The 19,487-nt window shown below is 44.1% G+C and overlaps 1 protein-coding gene across 1 annotated transcript in view; it reads right to left on the bottom strand.

The window, feature by feature from the left end:
* Positions 1-14,904: 14,904 nt before the first annotated feature.
* Positions 14,905-19,487, bottom strand: part of MSH2 (mutS homolog 2) — a 185,331-nt gene continuing 180,748 nt past the window's right edge. Inside the window, exon 16 of the mRNA XM_077485623.1 lies at positions 14,905-15,213. Within this exon, the coding sequence (XP_077341749.1) occupies positions 15,043-15,213 (171 nt within the window). The 3' untranslated portion in view covers positions 14,905-15,042. The remainder of the gene's footprint in view (positions 15,214-19,487) is intronic.

Below are 19,487 nucleotides of genomic sequence, written 5' to 3' on the forward strand. Positions count from 1 at the left end.
GAGCTTCCAACTCATTTACTTTGCTTGTCAGACTTCTGGCATTGGCGAACAAAAACTTTAATGCGTTATTATATTTTGTTTTGGTGTTTTGCATATCTTTTAGTAGTACAAATGGCACGTCCACAATGACAAAAGATTGTGAAAAGTGTAGTGTCCCTTTATGCTAGTGTTCAATGGGAAAGTGTTGCTCACATTGATGTTGAGTGGAGAAATACCCGCTACATTGCTAGTCAGTGTAGTGCCCACCTAACATGGGAGCTGAGTGGAAAAACTCCTTTAGGCTGATGGTCAGTATAGAAGCCATACCTTACATTGGATGTCATTGTCGGAAGGACATAAACTTTGCCACTGTTCAAGGAACCTCAAAGCAATCTGTCGAGGAACCCTGGTTGGGAGAGCACCCAATCAGCAAAATTCAAAGTGATTCCTTACTTAAGATTCTAGCAGAAGGAAGAAGAAATCCCCATGTAGCATTAGCTTTATGAGGTGACTGTAAGCAAGAGGTTAAATCATAGTAGCAAGATATTCCTTTTTCCCATGTAGCAGAACTCTAATGTAATGGTGCCATAATAAAAAGATAAAATGTATATTAACACATGTACACAGGTAAGCCATTGTTTTAAATAGTACTAGTTAGTTCACATCTTTGTAATGTGTTGACCTTTATTCTCTGTTGATTCTCTGTCGAGCTTTGTGCGTTATAGGGCCTATTAAGGACAATGGCAGTGCATGAAGACACCCGATTGTAAAAAGCATAGAAACCATGAATTTAGCCTTCAAGCAGAACTCCAGCACAAAAAAATTAATAGGACATTAAAAGATAAAAATACAAAAGCCAGCTCTTGCTGTAATATTCAATCTAGAGAATTCCCTGCAGTACTCTATTCTGCAGCTAGATATCCTCAGTCTGATGGTCAGCCTCATTCAACCTTTTGCAGAACTCAAGCTGTCCTGGACCCACCCGAGTTTGCGACTGGGCAGCGAAAGAAGCTGCAGCATAGTGAAGAGCCATTCTCTCAGGCACTCTGCTCTCTCCTCCTAATAGCATGCTTGTTGTCAGCACATTAACAACTTACGGAGCACCCGCCATCGTTATACCTCGACACTTCGAAGAGAAATATCGTTATGGCAGCAGCTGCCATAACTCCGGTATTCTCTTCTTCAGCGGGCGGTCCGCTTTAAGATAAAAGTGGTCTCTAGGGTGGCTTGCCCGCAAGATCCGTTATCGGCAGCGGGAGAGGGGCCCCTCCTGTCCTCAGATCCTGTGTCCTCTGTGGTATGGAGCTGAGTGAGGGGAAGATGACCCCCACCCACCTCCATACCAATGCAGGGCGGAAGCGATGTCAAAACGTCGCTTCCACCCATAGCTCTTAAAGCAACTTTTTTATTTTTTTTTATAGCATTTTAGTGTAAATATGAGATGAGGTTTTTTTGACCCCAGATCTCATATTTAAGAGGTCCTGTCATGCTTTTCTTCTATTACAAGGGATGTTTACATCCCTACTAATAGGAATAAAAGTGTAATTTTTTTTTTCAAAGAACAGTTTAAAAAATAAAAAGGTAAAATAAGGGAAAAAAAATTTTTTAAACGCGCCCCATTCCGCCTAGCTCACGCGCAAAACTGAGCGCATACATGAGTAGTGACCACATAGTCAAACCACATGTGAGGTATCACCATGATCGTTAGAGCGAGAGCAATAATTATAGCCCTAGACCTCCTCTGTAACTCAAAACATACAACCTGTAGGATTTTTTAAACAATGCATATGAAGATTTTTAAGGGTAAAAGTTTGTTGCCGTTCCACGAGCAGGCACAATTTTGAAGCGCGATGTGTTGGGTATCAATTTACTCGCTGTAACCCTATCTTTCAAAATATAAAAAAATTGGGCTAACTTTACTGTCTTATTTTTTTATTAAAAAAAGTGTATCATTTTCCCCAAAAAAGTGAGCTTTTAAGACCGATGCGCAAATACAGTGTGACAAAACGTATTGCAACGAGCGCCATTTTATTGTCTAATGCAGTGATGGCAAACCTTGGCACCCCATATGTTTTAGAACTACATTTCCCATTATGCTCATGCACTCTGCAGTGTAGTTGAGCATCATGGGAAATGTAGTTCCAAAACATCTGGGGCGCCAATGCTCGCCATCACTGCTCTAGGGTGTTAGAAATTTTTATATATATTTGGGGGTTCCAAGTAATTTTCTGGCAAAAAAAAAAAAAATTTAACTTGTAAACAGCAAGTTTGAAAAATAGGCCTGGTCCTTAAGTGGTTAAGGTATTGCCTCCTTGTACTGCTTCTTCCTCTCAAACTCCAGCCCTGCTGTACAGGGACTGATACACCAGGGCAAATTCAGGAACTTGCATCTTAAAATGTTTTTTTTTTTTTTTAACCACTTCAATACTTGGCCTATTCTGCCACTTCTCTCCTACATGTAAAAATCCCCAAACATTATATAAGTTTTTATTAGCAGACACTCTAGGAAATAAAATGGCGGTCATTGCAACTTTTTATCTTGCATGGTATTTGCGCAACAATTTTTCAAATGCCTTTTTTTGGGGGGGAAAAAAAGCGGTTTCATTAATTAAAAAAACAACAAAACTGTAAAGTTAGCCCAATTTGTTGGAATAATGTGAAAGATGATGTTACGCGAGTAAAGAGATACCTAACATCATGCTTTAAAATTTCGCACACTCATGGAATGGCGCCAAACTTCAGTACTTAAAAATCTCCATAGCCGACGCTTTGAAATTTTTTTACAGCTTACCAGTTTAGAGTTACAGAGCCAGTCTAGTGCTAGAATTGTTGCACACGCTCTGACGCACGTGGCGATACCTGTGTGGTTTGAACGGCGTTTACAAATGTGGGTGGGACTTACGCGTGTGTTCGCTTCTGAACGCTTGCTACCGGGGCGGTTAAAAAAATTTTTTATTTTACATAATGTTTTTTATTTTTGCACTTTTTTTTTTTTACAGTTTTTGTGATCAAGTTTATTTCTATTACAAGGAATGTAAACATCCCTTGTAATAGGAATATATTGTGACAGGTCCTCTTTATGGAGAGATGCGGGGTCAATAAGACCCCAAATCTCTCCTCCAGGCTGGGAAGTATGAGATCGAGAAAAAAAATTCACAGATCGCATGCTAACAGCCGCGATCGCGGCTTTGTTTACTTCTGGGAACCCAGGCATGATGTCATAACGTCGCGCTCGGGCCTCCAACGGTCAGAGAGGACTGGTGACCAGTTCTTTCTCCAGTCCCCCGATGGCACGGGAGAGCCCCGGAGAAGCATCGGATGGCGGCGGGTGGGGATGTCCCTTCCCGTCGCCTATAAGAACAATCAAGTGGTGGAACTGGCGCTATGATCAATCTTATCGTGCACAGAATCGCTGGCTGGAAATAATCATATCTGAATGATGCCTGTAGCTGCAGGCATTTTTCAGATATCCCCTCACAAAGTCAAGGACGTCATATGACACCCTAAGGTAATGAAGTGGTTAATTAAATGCAGTGCATTAGTGATTAGAAAGCTGCAAAATTGGTGCATTTATATGTCAAGTTCGCCTTTAATGCCTTCGAAAGTTTCTTGGTAAACGGACATAGCCATTGCAAAGTAAACTTTTATGAAAGAAAGAATAAAAGTTGAACATCTGGCGACTTAAACCTGTTTTTTCATTGTTCTAGATTTAAAACACAGGCCCTCGTTAACATAAAACATTTGCCGATTCATTTAGAGCTTAACATTACCATAAGACAATGCAGGTAATTATTTGCTGTAGAGATAATGAAAGGATATTTAAAAATGTGTTCCTACACAATCATTTTCGTCCTTACTTCCTCCCCTTCGGGATGATGGGATCCTTTCCTATTAAGAGAAATTATATAACTCGATCCAAGGCTCTATAGGCAATATTCAAGCAGAAACCTAAAGTGCAGCTTATGCATTCTACAGTCAATACATCACACGTACAGAGGAAGCAATCTATATTTTTAATTACAATCTGCTTCTCTGATGGCAGATGTTTCACCCAGGCGTTACGCACAAAGAAAATGCTTTTGGGCAAAAAGTGACTCATTCATATAAACAAGCAAATAAAAACAATTTAAACTTCTGAAGGGTGGCGTTACGACGACATGGAGTCAGCTAAAAGTCTTATTAGGAGCCGAGGTTTCAGCATGTCTCTTTGAATGAAGAATAATCAACTCTACAATTTGATGGAGCACATGTCAAGAGAAGCCTACACTTATGAATGATTACATAGGAAATAAGCAGTCACACTACTGGGTGAAAGAGGACTCACAGGGCTAGAAAGTCGAACCGGAGCCCGGAGAATCTAACCACTGCAGTCACAGACATTCGAAATCTATGCTAACCACTCTTTATAACATAACATTAGGTGAATCTAACAAGCAAAAAGATCAAAAGGGGCATCAGGAGCCTCTGACAGAGATTGGAGCTCAACAGTGGCGGCTGGTGGTCTCTCATTTGAGGGTGGGGGGGGGCGGCAAACAGCCACCTCCCCCACTCGCTGTATGCCGGCATTTACCCCATCTAGGAGGTGGGCACATTGTGCAGCAGCGGGGATCGGCGGACATCAGGTTGCGGCTCATCTGTCTTCTCCCCCCCCTCCTCCTAGGCATCCAATAGGATGCCCTGTCCTTTCAGCCAATCGGGTGACTGGTATCAGACCTGCTTCCCCATTGGCTGGGAGGATCAGTGTTGCAACAGTGAATATGCATTTGCAGTTGTAACATTTGGGCTCATGGCGCAATCCCACCCTATTTTGAGGCCAATAGAGCCTCTGGCGCCAATCAGGTGCTGCTGTAATTCATGTGCCCGGCGTCCTGATGCATGAATAGGGGGTTGCGGCCGTGGATCAGAGCATCAATTAGGATATGGCTGCCGTGGATAGAGGGGGCAAAATCCCTAATGGATGGGCCGCCATTGGTCCTCAATAAGTAAATATCGACTTCCATAGAAAGCTCTGGCCAGGAAAGGACTGGGAATCTATGGCTTGACAGGCAAATTGAACCAACTAGCCCTTTCATAGTAATAGTAATTTTTTGTGTATAGGGGTCCCATGATGCTTCCTTTATACATCTGTTTTAATTTTTTATTCATTTTGTTTCTACATTTTGAGCGCTACACTAATTATTGTTTATGTATTTCTGGATTGGTGGGCATGGTGAAATGCAGATGCTCTTTAAAGTGAATCTAAAGGTTGAAGGTTTTTTACCTTCACAAATTCTATGAGTGAAGATAAAAAAAAAAAAAAACTTTCAGTACGCAGCTGGAAGTTTTCCCCTCTGCCAGAAACTGTTATAGCAAGTCCAAATAGTTAGACAGGTCAGGCATCCAACATAATGCTCAACATGTTTAACTAAAACATTTCCATCTCCAGGGTTTGAGTAGTGAAGTATCTCCACTCAAGACTACCAGTCCAACATACAGTGCCTTGAAAAAGTATTCATACCCCTTGAAATGTTCCACATTTTGTCACGTGGACATTTCGTACAGCAGGACAATGACCCTAAACATACAACCAGAGCTACAATGGAATGGTTTACATCAAAGCATATTAATGTATTACAACGACCCAGTCAATGTCCAGACCTAAAGCCAATTGAGAATCTATGACAAGACTTGGCAATTGCTGTTCACAGACGCTCTCCATCCAATCTGATAGAGCTTGAGCTATTGTGCAAAGAAGAATGGGCAAAACTGTCACTTTCTAAATGTGCAAAGCTGGTAGAGACATCCCCAAAAAGACTTTCAGCTTTAATTGCTTTGAAAGGTGGTCCTACCACCTCAGGGGCACTGAAAACAAATGCACGTCACACTTTTCACATATTTGTAAAACAAAATTGAGAACCATTTATCATTTTCCTTCCACTTCACAATTATGTTCTACTTTGTGTTGGTCTATCACATAAAATCCCCCAAAAATACATGCTTTTGGTTGTAACATGACAAAATGTGGAAATTTTCAAGGGGTATTTTTCAAGGCACTGTGTCTTATTAGTATATGCAAATACCCCCCTACCTATTCTTTCCCTGGTTCTGACTTACTAGTAAAGAGGCATACATTTCTGGAGGTATACCGAGACTAAAGACCAAATAACCAATGTTAAAGTCTTTCAGGGATCTCACAAAGATAAAATAAAGAGTCAGTTGGACAAAAAGCAATATTTTTGGTTTTAGATGGTGTATGGTGAGCTCAGCGCCTGTTTTATATGTTGTGGATTCTCAAAAAAAAAAATTCTTACACGAGGACAAATACCTCAGATGTGGTGAAGAGCCATCTGCTTATTCTTGAACCATTCCCATAAGGCTTTGCAGATTGCCTCTATAGTCACAAGATGATAACTTATGTCATGCTGATGGATTCCACTCACTCTTACCCAGGGGTAAAGTCCTGGGGAAAAAAAAGTGGGGGAACACACCCAAGATCCCCCCCATATGTACTCTGCCCCCTTCACCCCCCCACAGTAATGCCCTTATATGCCCCCTTCACCACCCCCTCCAGCAATGTCCACCTCTGCCCCCTTGACCACCCCCCCAAGCAATGTCCTCTGCCCCTTCAACCCCCACAGCAATGTCCTCTGCCCCCTTCAACCCTCCCAGAAATGTCCTCTGCCCCCTTCAACCCCCCCAGCAATGTCCTCTGCCCCCTTCAACCCCCCCAGGAATGTCCTCTGCCCCCTTCAACCCCCCCAGCAATGTCCTCTGCCCCCTTCAACCCCCCCCAGAAATGTCCTCTGCCCCCTTCACCCCCCCCCCGCAAGCAATGTCCTCTGCCCCTTCACCCCCCACCAATGTCCACCTCTGCCCCCTTCACACACACCCCCAAGCAATTTCCTCTGGACACCCCCCCAGCAATGTTTTTTGCCCCTTCACCCCCCACAGTAATGTCCTCTGTCCCCTTCAAACCACCCCCCCCTTACAGTAATGTTATCCTCTATCCCCTTCAACCCCCCCCCCACAGTAATGTCATCCTCTGTCCCCTTCACCACCCCAGTAATGTCCTCCTCTGCCCCCGTCACTACAGTGTCGTCTTTTCTGCTAAGGTGCGGCGTCACCACCGAGACACTCACATCAATGTTCTGCTACAGTCCTCCTGCTCTGCGCTGTGGCGAGGCGTCATTACACCACTGCGCATGCTCCCGCCTGGCCATAAATGGGTGATCATGTAGGGCTTTGCAGGCTTCGAAATGGCGCATGTACGGTTGCGCTGTCGGCCCGCAGCCATACGTTTTTTATGGGTGCCGCCGCCCGTAACGGAATGTTGAAAGCTGTGTCTGCAGCTGCTGCTGTAGCACCTGCAACACAGCTGGCACACTTCAAAAGGGCAGTCCTGCAGGACACGGCTACTAACGGGAATGGCGGGCCTGCTGTGGACAAAGTACAGTAATGCCGGTCCCATGTGTTCCTGCAGGACTCAAGCCCTGCTCTTACCCAGAAAGTTCCATAGAACATTCAAAATCAACTTAAACATCTTTAAAGTGATCACAGGCATGCCATTGCACACACATGGCCAAAAACAATTGACTGTTTAAAAATCTTGTCTGATCAAAATGGTTTTCCCCAGACATGTACAGAGGTTGATTGTAGCTGTATAAATGCACTTCTAGCCGTTGAGTACTGTATATTTTGTCAGCACCAACAGTTTGCATTTCAGGGCAAGCCTTACAAGGCAGTATTGGGGCTGAAAGGTTACGCACTTTCATTCCTGCTCTTTTACAGAAACGTGTACTGGGCACATGATCAGGCAGTCAGTGCGTGCAAGCTTACGAGTCAGATTTTTGCACGTCAAGCCACCCTTTAATGCAGGGGTCTCAAAATGGCGGCCCTCCAGCTGTGGCAAAACTACAAGTCCCTTCAGGCCTCTACCTGTGGGAGTCATGCTTGTAGTGGTCAGCCCTGCAATGCCTCATGTGATTTGTAGTTTCGCAACAGCTGGAGGGCGGCCAGTTTAAGGCCTCTGTTTTAAAGGGTACTTTTAATGGCCACTGTTGTTGCTAAATCAATTTTTTTCTGTGCGTCTAGTCTTTTTTGATTTATATGAAGCTGCTTTACGGATACTCACAATTCTTGATGTCTTTCCTCAGCTCTGCCGAATATCTGTGTGCTCTCTTAATACAGGTCTCATAACCTGTGCAAGGAATAGGAAATGTGTAGACCTGCAGAGAGATCACAGGCTGCAATAGCAGCACAAGAAGCCATACATGGGTAACTTGCAGATGCTACAGGGTAATGGGTAGCGTGATGATACTCAGACAAGGTCCAACGAGCAAACTGCAGCCAAATAAAGGATACATGTAAATGTACAGTTCTAATACTGAATAGTAATGAATTACTAATGGTAGCTAAATGGAATTATACATATAATGGTAGGGAAAAACATTCACTAGAAGCCAGTTTCAAATAACATCATCCTGCAGGTTCAAGGCAACCGAGTCATAACCCACAGGGCAGTTTCAGCATTTAAAAAACAAAAAACACAAAAACCATTCACTAAAGAATGAAATTAATTTATATACAGGCATCGATTTCTAAATGTAAACCATCCATGTGCTGTATATTTAGCTCAGCTGCAACCCTGCTTTGAGAACGCTACCAAGTATTTGCAGCAAATGGATTTGATAAGTATATGTAAACCATCACCTTGTAAAACAAGCCATTCAATTAAAAATATAAATTAAAGGAAAAACACTTGTATAACCACTTCAGGACCGCCGTATTGCCAATGTACGTCAACACAATGGCACAGGCAGGCACAATCACGTAGATCTACGTGATTGCCTTCCAGTGGGTGGGGGGTCCGATCGGACCCCCTCCCGCTGGTTACGGCGGTCCGGTTCGCTCCAGGAGCGCTCCGTGATGAGGGGATGGCCGTTGGTTTTCGGCCACCCCCTCTGGATCGCTCCTGGCCAATGAGAAGCTTCCTCCCACTGTGTATTGTTTACACAGGAAGGAGGAAGTGATGTCATTCTCCTCGAGGCGGTCTTTTTGACCGGACTACGAGGAGAAGACTAATAGTAAGTGTGCACCAACACTACACTGACATGTAGGTACACACAGGCACACAAACCCCCCCCCGATCGCCCCCCGATCCCCCTCCCCCCCCAGTCACAGTGTCACTGATTGCATTGATCATTTCTTTACTGATCAATGCATTCAGTGTCAGTTGTGACAGTAAAAACTGTCAGGACAGTTAGTGTTAGGTCCAGGGTAGCCCCCTATCACCCCCCAATAAAGATTTAACCCCCTGATTGCCCCTAGAGTTAACCCTTTCACCCCCTTTTGCCAGTGTCACTAAGCGATCATTTTTCTGATCGCTGCATGTGTCGCTAGGTAGCTAGTTATTTTTTTAGGTTCACCGCCAGGTTTTTATATCGCTAGGTACCCCGATATACTACCCAATAATGGTTTTAACCCCCTGATTGCCGCTAGTTAACCCTTTCACCCCCTTTTGCCAGTGTCACTAAGCGATCGTTTTTCTGATCGCTGCATTAGTGTCGCTACAGTCGCTAGGTAGCTAGTTATTTTTTTAGGTTCACCGCCAGGTTTTTATAGCGCTAGGTACCCCGATATACTACCCAATAATGGTTTTAACCCCCTGATTTCCGCTAGTTAACCCTTTCACCCCCTTTTGCCAGTGTCACTAAGCGATAATTTTTCTGAACGCTGCATCAGTGTCGCTAGGTAGCTAGTTATTTTTTTAGGTTCACCGCCAGGTTTTTATAGCGCTAGGTACCCCGATATACTACCCAATAATGGTTTTAACCCCCTGATTGCTGCTAGTTAACCCTTTCACCCCCTTTCACCAGCGATCACAGTATAAGTGTCACTGGTGACGCTGGTTAGCCAGTTAGTTATTTAGGTTCCCCGTCAGGTTTTTATATAGCGCCAGGGACCCCCATATACTACCTAATAAAAATTTGAACCCCCTGATTGCCCCTAGTTAACCCTTTCACCACTGATCACCGTATAAGTGTTACGGGTGACTCTGGTTAGTTTGTTTTTTATAGCATCAGGGCACCCACCATTTATTACCCAATAAAGGTTTAACCCCCTGATCACCCGGCGGGTGATATCAATTAGGTTTTAGGGTCAGGGTCTGCGTCGCCCCAGGCAGCGCTAGGTTAGTGCCAGTACCGCTAACACCCACACGCAAAGCATACACCTCCCGTAGTGGTATAGAATCTGAACAGATCAATATCTGATCTGATCAGATCTATACTAGCGTCCCCAGCAGTTTAGGGTTCCAAAAAAACACATTTTTTAGCGGGATCAGCCCAAATACCTGCTAGCACCTGTGTTTTGCCCCTCTGCCCAGCCCACCCAAGTGCAGTATCGATCGATCACTGTCACTTACAAAACACTAAACACATAACTGCAGCGATCGCAGAGTCAGGCCTGATCCCTGCCATCGCTAACAGGTTTTTTGGTAGCATTTTATATTCAAATCCGGAAGGCAGCGCTTGGTTTTCGGGGTCCCGTACGTGGCTAGGCTCCCAAAAAGTCCCCCACATGTGGTATCCCCGTACTCGGGAGAAGCAGCAGAATTTATTTTGGGGTGTAATTTGACTTCTGCCCATAGCATGTGTGAGCAATATATCATTTAGTGACAACTTTGTGCAAAAAAAAAAAAAAGTTTGTAATATTCCCGCAACTTTTGGCAAAATATAAAATATTCCATGGACTCAACATGCCTCTCAGTAAATAGCTTGGGGTGTCTACTTTCCAAAATGGGGTCATTTGGGGGGGTTTTGTGCTATTTTGGCATTTTATGGCCTTCGAAACTGTGATAGGTAGTGAGGAGTTAAATCAAAAATTTGCACCCTTAGAAATCCTGAAGGTGGTGATTGGTTTTCGGGGTGCCGTGCGCGACTAGACTCCCAAAAAGTCCCACACATGTGGCATCCCCGTACTCAGGAGAAGCAGCAGAATGTATTTTGGGGTGTCATTTCACATATGCCCATAGCATGTGTGAGCAATATATCATTTAGTGACAACTTGGTGCAAAAAAAAAAAAGTTTGTAATATTCCCGCAACTTGTGGCAAAATATAAAATATTCCATGGACTCAACATGCCTCTCAGTAAATAGCTTGGGGTGTCTACTTTCCAAAATGGGGTCATTTTGGGGGGTTTTGTGCTATTTTGGCATTTTATGGCCTTCGAAACTGTGATAGGTAGTGAGGAGTTAAATCAAAAATTTGCACCCTTAGAAATCCTGAAGGTGGTGATTGGTTTTCGGGGTGCCGTGCGCGACTAGACTCCCAAAAAGTCCCACACATGTGGTATCCCCATACTCGGGAGAAGTAGCGGAATATATTTTGGGGTGCAATTCCACATATAACCATGGCATGTGTGAGCAATATATCATTTAGTGACAACTTTTTGTAAAAAAATTTTTATTTTTTTTTTGTCATTATTCAATCCCTTAGGACAAAAAAAATAAATATTCAATGGGCTCAACATACCCATCAGCAATTTCCTTGGGGTGTCTACTTTCCAAAATGGGGTCATTTGGGGGGGATTTGTACTGCCCTGCCATTTTAGCACCTCAAGAAATGAGATCGGCAGTCATAAATTAAAAGCTGTGTAAATTCCAGAAAATGTACTCTAGTTTGTAGACGCTATAACTTTTGCGCAAACCAAAAAATATACGCTTATTGACATTTTTTTTACTAAAGACATGTGGCTGAATAAATTTTGCCCTCAATGTATGACTAAAATTTAGTTTATTCGATTTTTCTTATAACAAAAAGAAGAAAATATCTTTTTTTTTCAAAATTTTCGCTCTTTTTCCATTTATATCGCAAAAAAAAAAAAATCGCAGAGGCAATCAAATACCATCAAAAGAAAGCTCTATTTGTGGGAAGAAAAAGGACGCAAATTTCGTTTGGGTGCAATATTGCATGACCGCGCAATTACCAGTTAAAGCAGCGCAGTGCGAAATTGCAAAAAGACCTCTGGTCCTTAAAGCGGGAGTCCACCGGGACTCCGCGTTTTTTTTTTTTTTAAAAGCCAGCAGCTACAAATACTGCAGCTGCTGACTTTTAAATAGTGACACTTACCTGTCCCGCGCGCCCGCGATGTCGGCACCCGAAGCCGATCGCTCGCTCGTGCCGCCGCCATCTTGGGTATGGGAATCAGGAAATGGAGCCTTTCGGCTTCATTTCCCGGTTCCCTACTGCGCATGCGCGAGCCGCGCGGCGCAATCCGGACGGTCCCCGCTGCCTCTGGGAGCTGTGTGTTTCCCAGCAGGCAGCGGGGCACTTGCTGAAGGGGGCGGGCGCTTGCGGAAAGGGGCGTAACGTACGCCCCTTTCCGCAGAGAGCTAGCCCGGAAGTGGGTGCAGTTACCTGGATTATCCAGGTAACTGCACCCCCCTCCCCCCTGAAAGGTGCCGATTGTGGCGCCGGAGGGGGGGGGGGGGGATTCCGATGAGCGGAGGTCCATTTTAGGGTGGACCTCCGCTTTAAGGTGTTTATTGGTCCGGAGCTGAAGTGGATAATATATATAGGGTCCACCATCAGGGGGGTACAGCCGATACAACTGTAAGGGGCCCACGTGGGCCAGAAGGCGGCAGGACGGGTGAAGGCGAGTCGTATTGTGCTCTATAGGAACGTGCGTATTGGCACCTTCAGCCTGGTTTTTGCAAAGGCAGGCACGCTGATTGCACACCTGTGTTTATATTCTTCTCAGGATTAGAGATCAGGGCTCCCACTTTGCGACAGCTCCTCCCAGGCAGACAGGAAGTCTGGCCGAGGAGTCAGGAGGACTCAGCCCTACAGACACGACGTCTGTGTATGAGTGTCAGGAGGACACCCATGTTCCCTAGGAGAAGGAGGCTGCAGCTGGCAGCATCAGCATAAACTCGCTGTGGAGCAATGCAAAGGCCTAGGGGTGAGGTCTAAAGCAGCGGTGCTGCAAGTGAGTAAGCCAAGAGGCCGAAGGATTGAACTATACAGTAATGGCGGAACCTCCTGCAAGAGAAACTGCTGTTATTTTCTATGAAATAAGTGGGCTGTCAAGCCTTTAAAATAAAGTCTGGACTGACACGTGTTCCTGAAACTGCATGCACTAATCAACCCGACATACTAATAATATATATATATATATATATATATATACACACACACATATACACCCACACACACACACACACACACATACATACATACATATACACACACACACACACACACACACACACATATATATATATATATATAATAACATACATTTTTCTTTTTTTAAAGTGATCGTACACCCTCTGCTCCCAGCTGCATGAGGAGCTTAGAAAGCTGGGGGGAGGAGAAACCGAAGCACACTAATTTTCCCAGTGAATAGCTGGGATGTCTTTGATAACGTCCTGGAGGGGCGAAACGCGTCAACGTAATTTCCGGCCAACACTAACCAGTGACGCCATTTTCTGTCTCCGTGAAGCGCACGCTGAACCAGCGGCGATTGCGGAAGTGTTTCTGAATGTTTGCTTGCATTCTCTGCTCCTGTAAGTAGCGCCGTCGTTCGCAATATAGTATACAGTTTGACGGTGCTTCACCATATAGGTTTTTCCTCTTTTTTACCGATGGAGCGTGGCATTTTTTTCTATCAAACATCCATTGAATGGGTTTGGAACTTGCCTATCATCATCTGTGGAGCTGATCCTTGGATTTAAAAATTGAGGATTTCTCTTTAGCGAGTGTGGTCTCCTAAGGGGGAAACATTTTTTTACACACACACACACACATACATATATATATATATACACACACACTTTTTTTTTTTTGCATTTTGTGAACTTTTGGACTTGTACCAATGATTTTTGGTTATGAACTTTGGAAATTTTAGTAATTGAGCGGGGTTTCTTAAGGGCGATACATGTTTTTTGTATATATATCTGCTGTGCACTTTATGAATTTTGAATTTGCACCTATAATTTTGAAAATTTCACCAATTGTATTTGGATGTACGTCCATTTAATAATGTACGTTTCACCTTTTACTTGCTAGTGCTGCTTTTATATGTTTATTGTATTTAAAGTTATAGCACTTTTTTGCAGCAGCTGCAACATTTTATATATCACCATTTATTGATCACTCCAGCGCCAGTTTTTTGTTTTATATTCTTTCACTTGCCACACAAACAACTGGTTAGAGGTGGCTAAGGCCCCTTTCACACTTGTGCGACCTGAAAGTTGCACAATTTTGCCACGACTTGAAGCAATGCCTGTGTAATGTTGAAGTCTAGGGACCTCGAGTCGCCTCAAAGTCAGACCAAATTAGTGCAGGGACTACTTCGAAGTTGCACAGATATGAATGGTACTCATTGAAAATAACGGCGTACGACTTGTCATGCGCATTTGCAGTCCCAAGTCGCACAAGTGTGAAAGAGGCCTAAGTGACCCATTTCATCTATGGCCCCACTCACAGGAGTGTACACCCATGTGAGGGCCATGTCTGCCTGAACTGGGAGCACAGGGGTTCGTGTATCCCTTTGCAGGCAGTCCCTTTCAGGTTAATTGGGATGCAATGGCTGTAAGGACACAGCTACTACTACCAATCTGACAGCCACATGGGTGCGTGGCTCCTGGATGCACACTGTCTGCATTTGGTGAGGGACCACTGCACGGCTGTCAAATTGGGGGCAGCAGCTGTGTCCCAAGTGACATAAATGAGACTGCCTGCATAGGGATTCACAGGACACCTTTGCATCCCCATACGGACAGATGCAGGTGTATGCTCAACTACGTCCACGTGAATCAAGCCTGTGTCATTTAAGGATGCAATATTTCAATTTAATAATAATAAATAAAAAAAAAAGAAGATGAGTTTTAGCAGTTATAAAATTTTGCAATATTTCTAAAAATAAACACTGGATCACACGAGTACAAAAAAAGAACACTGTTTTATTGGATTTTTACAGTTTAGCTGCGAGTCGTTTATTTTCTACAGTATTGCAGAGAGCTGTAAGAACAGCCAGATACAGAGATCACCTCCCCAGACACACACTGCTCCTCCCAGAGCTCAGCATGCAGCTTTTGTGCGGCAGATAACTTCATTGACGAAGCCATTATTCCTGGCCAGAACATCAGCCTTCAGCTGATTCAGTCTGGTTTTTATTTCCTGCTCAGACATTTCAGTAAGTGGAAGAGCTTTCACTTTGGCGAGAAAATCCTGAATTATCTTCTCTCCTTCCTGAAAGGAAACAAGAAAAAGGTTCATTTAACAAACAGTCCTACTCTTTGTTACACTTGGTAAAAATGTTAGCGAAAACTGCAGGACCAATGCTGGAAATATAAATTATACGGAATTCGGGTTGCTCATTGACAGACTAAGACAGTATTGCTCCTTTATACTGGAAAGTCTTGCTCTCATTGGACAGCAAGGACCTGGACACACATCCCACTTGGAGCAGGCATGGATATGAAAATCTCCATCTAAAATACGAAGTGGTGGAAAAAGTATGGTCCCTGCCCTAAGTCACTGCCCTGTGACATGTTTCACCCCAATTAAGCTTATTCATAGAGGTAGGGATGGCTGGGATTAAATTACATTTAAACCCACTGAATTAATTAAAAGCAATACAAAACAAAGAACATTGTAAACAAACTGTTGTGTTAACAAGCCATCATGTTAACTCTGTTAGGCTTGGTTCACATCTGTACAGGAAATTGCTGCGGCGGAACCGCACCTGTTCTCACAGAATAACGCAGGAGATGTTTGCAGATGCCATTAATCCTAATGGCATGTTGCATGCACTGGAAACCAGCATTACACTTGTGGTTCCTATTCCGGCTGCAATTTAAAAAATGGAGCAGGCATGGCCATGAGATGATTACCGCTCACCTGGGTGGGGTCAGATTGCTCATTCGATCTCAGAGGTCTTAGAGGGGAATTATAGCCCCCTGTCCGGGTATGCTTCTATGTTTAGTTTCAGCTTAATGTTGGGGGTGGTCTCTATATCGCCCATCCGAGTGCTACCGAAAGGTTTATGTTTTGGAATTCTGTATGTTTTACTGAAGTTGTCCATGCGCCTGTTATTTTTTTTTCTCTGGCATTAAATAAAGGAATTACAAAAAAAAAAAAAAAAAAAAAATGGAGCAGGCCCCTGTTCTCTACATTTCAAATGAATGGGCTGCTGCGCCCACACACTGTGGATCAGACCTTAGAAGGATCCAGAATGAAGCCTGTTACATTGAATAATTGAATACATTATGGTGTGATGCCTACAGAGTACGGCTTCATTTTCTGCCTTGATATCTATGCCAAGTGGGATGTGCTCCTAGAACCTATCACCTGCTACAGCAAAAGCTGGCCATACATGGATCAAAATTTGTCCGGTTCAGCAGGAACAGGCCAAATTTCAATCCATGTATGGGCAGGGACTGACTTCTGTACAACCACCCTGTCTGGTTGCCTGCAAAGCTGATCAATGTATTCTAAACAGCGTGGAAGCCTCCCCAATGTCAGAATACAAATACAAGGGAGTATTCCACCATGCACATCAAACATGTGGATAGGGAAATCAAGTCAGTTTTTTTCGTTCAACCCACTGGCTGAATGAAAAAAAAAAAAAACACATCTTTGGACTGCTTAAGGATCTGAGAACTGTGCACAGAGCCCGCAGCAGTCCAGCCTTTCTTTGAACTTCTACAGTGAGCATGAGATGTGACAGCATTGCATTGGTGCTACTGCCCAACTGGATTAGAATGGAAAGATCTCTCCACATGTGGTTCTCAGGGAAGCGTCTGACCATCTGTGGTCACCCTTACACTTTATGCTGAAATAGAAATGCCCAGAGGTCAGTTTTCAAAACTTTTGCAAATTGTGAGTCAGCAGAAAAAAAAAAAAAAAAAACACATGGAGAGTAGTGGTGGACAACTTTCTTAATTTAGAGAGCCTCAAGTGTGGCCCGACATCACCATAGAGCCATACAAAATATTTATTGAATGTATTGCTGCAGAAAGCTTGCAGACATGCAACAGGAGATAGGCAAAGACTATGGGCATGTTAGAAAAGATGGTCAGGAACTGCAATACTACAGAAGATGGTCAGGAACTGCAATACTACAGAAGATGGTCAGGAACTGCAATACTACAGAAGATGGTCAGGAACTGCAATACTACAGAAGATGGTCAGGAACTGCAATACTACAGAAGATGGTCAGGAACTGCAATACTACAGAAGATGGTCAGACTGCAAACATCAAGATGTTGCTTGAGATAGGGCATATGCTTCAGGAAATAGACTTTGGATCCAGTCTTAGACTATGGCGGTGGTCAAAAGTTGAGAATGACAAAATATTAATTTTCAGAAAGTCTGCCGCCTCAGTGTTTTTAGATCTTTTGTCAGCTGTTACTATGGTATACTGAAGTATAATTACAAGCATTTCATAAGTGCAAAGGCTTTTGACAATTGCATTAGGTTTATGCATTAAATATTCAATATTGTGTCAATATTTGCAAAGACCTCTGCAATGCTGTCAATCAACTTCTGGGCCACACGTTTACTGATGGCAGCTCATTCTTGCATTATCAATGCTTGGCGTTTGTGGGGGTTTTTTGGTCACCCGCCTCTTGAGGGTGGACCACAACTTCTCAATGGGTGTCATGGTTATGCAGTAATCTTCCTCTGTCTGCTTAACTCTTCTCATGTGTTCAGACTAAGAGGCCAGCCACTTCCACCTGGTGGTTTTTAAAACCTCTCCTCTAAGCATGGCTCCACCCCAGGCCCTATTCAGGGAACCCTATATTAACCTGTGCACTGCAAGCCAGCGGTGCTGATCAACCATTGTGTATTCACTGTGTGTTTGGCTTCCTGCTTGCCGTGTGCTCTACGTTTGTCTCTGTTACCGACCTTAGTGTGTTCGTCTAATCCCATTTGCTCGTGACCCCGACCTTTTGGCATGTCCCGACTATCCCTGTCTGCCTGTGACTCTAAGCCTTTGGCGTGTACTCTGTTGTTCCTGTCTGCTAGTTGCCCTGACCTCTGCCTTATCCCTTTACTATCCTTGTTGTTCCAGCCTGCTGTTACCTTCTCCTGTAGTCTACTGTAAGCTGTGTGACCCTAGGGGCTGTGACCTGGAGCCAGACTGCACCGCAGTCCATCTTTACCACTAGAGGCTCTGGTAAACACCTGCTGGCTCTTAGACTCCGCACCCTGGGGAATCTATGCTCTAGCTCCAACTGGGATCTGTGTTAATGATCCAGTAGACCTGCCTCCTGAATTTCCCTGGGTACAATCCGCAGCAGTCAGTGCTAGGGTCCACTATCTTAGCGGTGCACTTCCGATTCCTATGGAGTGCATCTGTCACCTGGTATCAGGTGACTTGACAATGGAATTAAGGTCTGGGTAGTTTCATGGCCATGGACCCAAAATTTTGATGTTTTGTTCCCCAAGCCACTTAGTTATCAATTTTGCCTTATGGCAAGGTACTCCATCAAGCTGAAAAGTAGGATTTTTTTGGCATACTTGCCTGTAAAATACTTTTCTTTGAGTACATCATGGGACACAAAGTCAGGCTAATATTTATTACCTGCTGGGACATCACAGAGAAATGACCTTGAGGGGAGGGGGGGGGCAACCTGCCAAACAATAGCCATCAGAACTTATAAGGCAGCCTGCAGTACACTGCGGCCTAAAGCCGAATCCTTGGCTGCTCGAACATCCACTTGATAATATTTTATGATCGTATGCACTGAAAACCAGGTAGCAGCCTTACAAATCTGAGCCACAGATACCTGATGGCGAAAAGCCCAGGAAGTTCCTACACCCCTGGTAGAATGAGCTCTCAACCTAAAGGGAGGAGCTTTGTGTTTCAAACCGTAGGCCTGAATGATAAACTGAGAGACCAAATTAGCAATGGAAGACAAATAAACCTTGACCGCCTGGACAACGTCCAAGGAATGCAGTCATCTCTCTTCCATCAAATGAGGCGGAGAGAAAAAAGGCAAAAATAATGCCCTAATTTAAATGAAAGACAAACCACTTTTGGCAAAAAGGACAGAAACCAGAATGACTGGAACCCCCCCTTACTCCGAATCCTGCGCAGCAAATGTGGAAGGAGAGGGATCAGAGAAGGAAACCATAAACCAGGGAGTACTGGCTCCATGGAACTATCGGAGCATCTCCTCCAATTGCCAAAGGAGTTTGTTGTTGAACCTGGATGTCAGTAGGTCAACCTCTGGCCATCCCCAATGTTGGCAAATTTCCTGGAACACCTCTGGGTGTAGGGATCATTCCCTGAGGCAGATCTGCTGGCGGCTGAGATAATCTGCCTTCCAGTTCTCTACTCATGGGAAATGGACTGCCGATATAAAAATCGGCACATGTCCCTCTGCTCAGGCTAGTATGTGGTTCAACTTCAGAGCTGAATGACTCCTGGTACCGCCTTGGTGGTTTATATAGGCCCCTGCAGTGGCATTGTCAGACTGAACCCTGATAGGGCAGTCCTGAAGCTCCACCGTCCA

Source organism: Lithobates pipiens, unplaced genomic scaffold (genome assembly GCF_037356315.1).
Source record: "Lithobates pipiens isolate NorthernLeopardFrog02 unplaced genomic scaffold, aLitPip1_a1.2 Scaffold_18, whole genome shotgun sequence".
Classification (NCBI taxonomy): domain Eukaryota; kingdom Metazoa; phylum Chordata; class Amphibia; order Anura; family Ranidae; genus Lithobates; species Lithobates pipiens.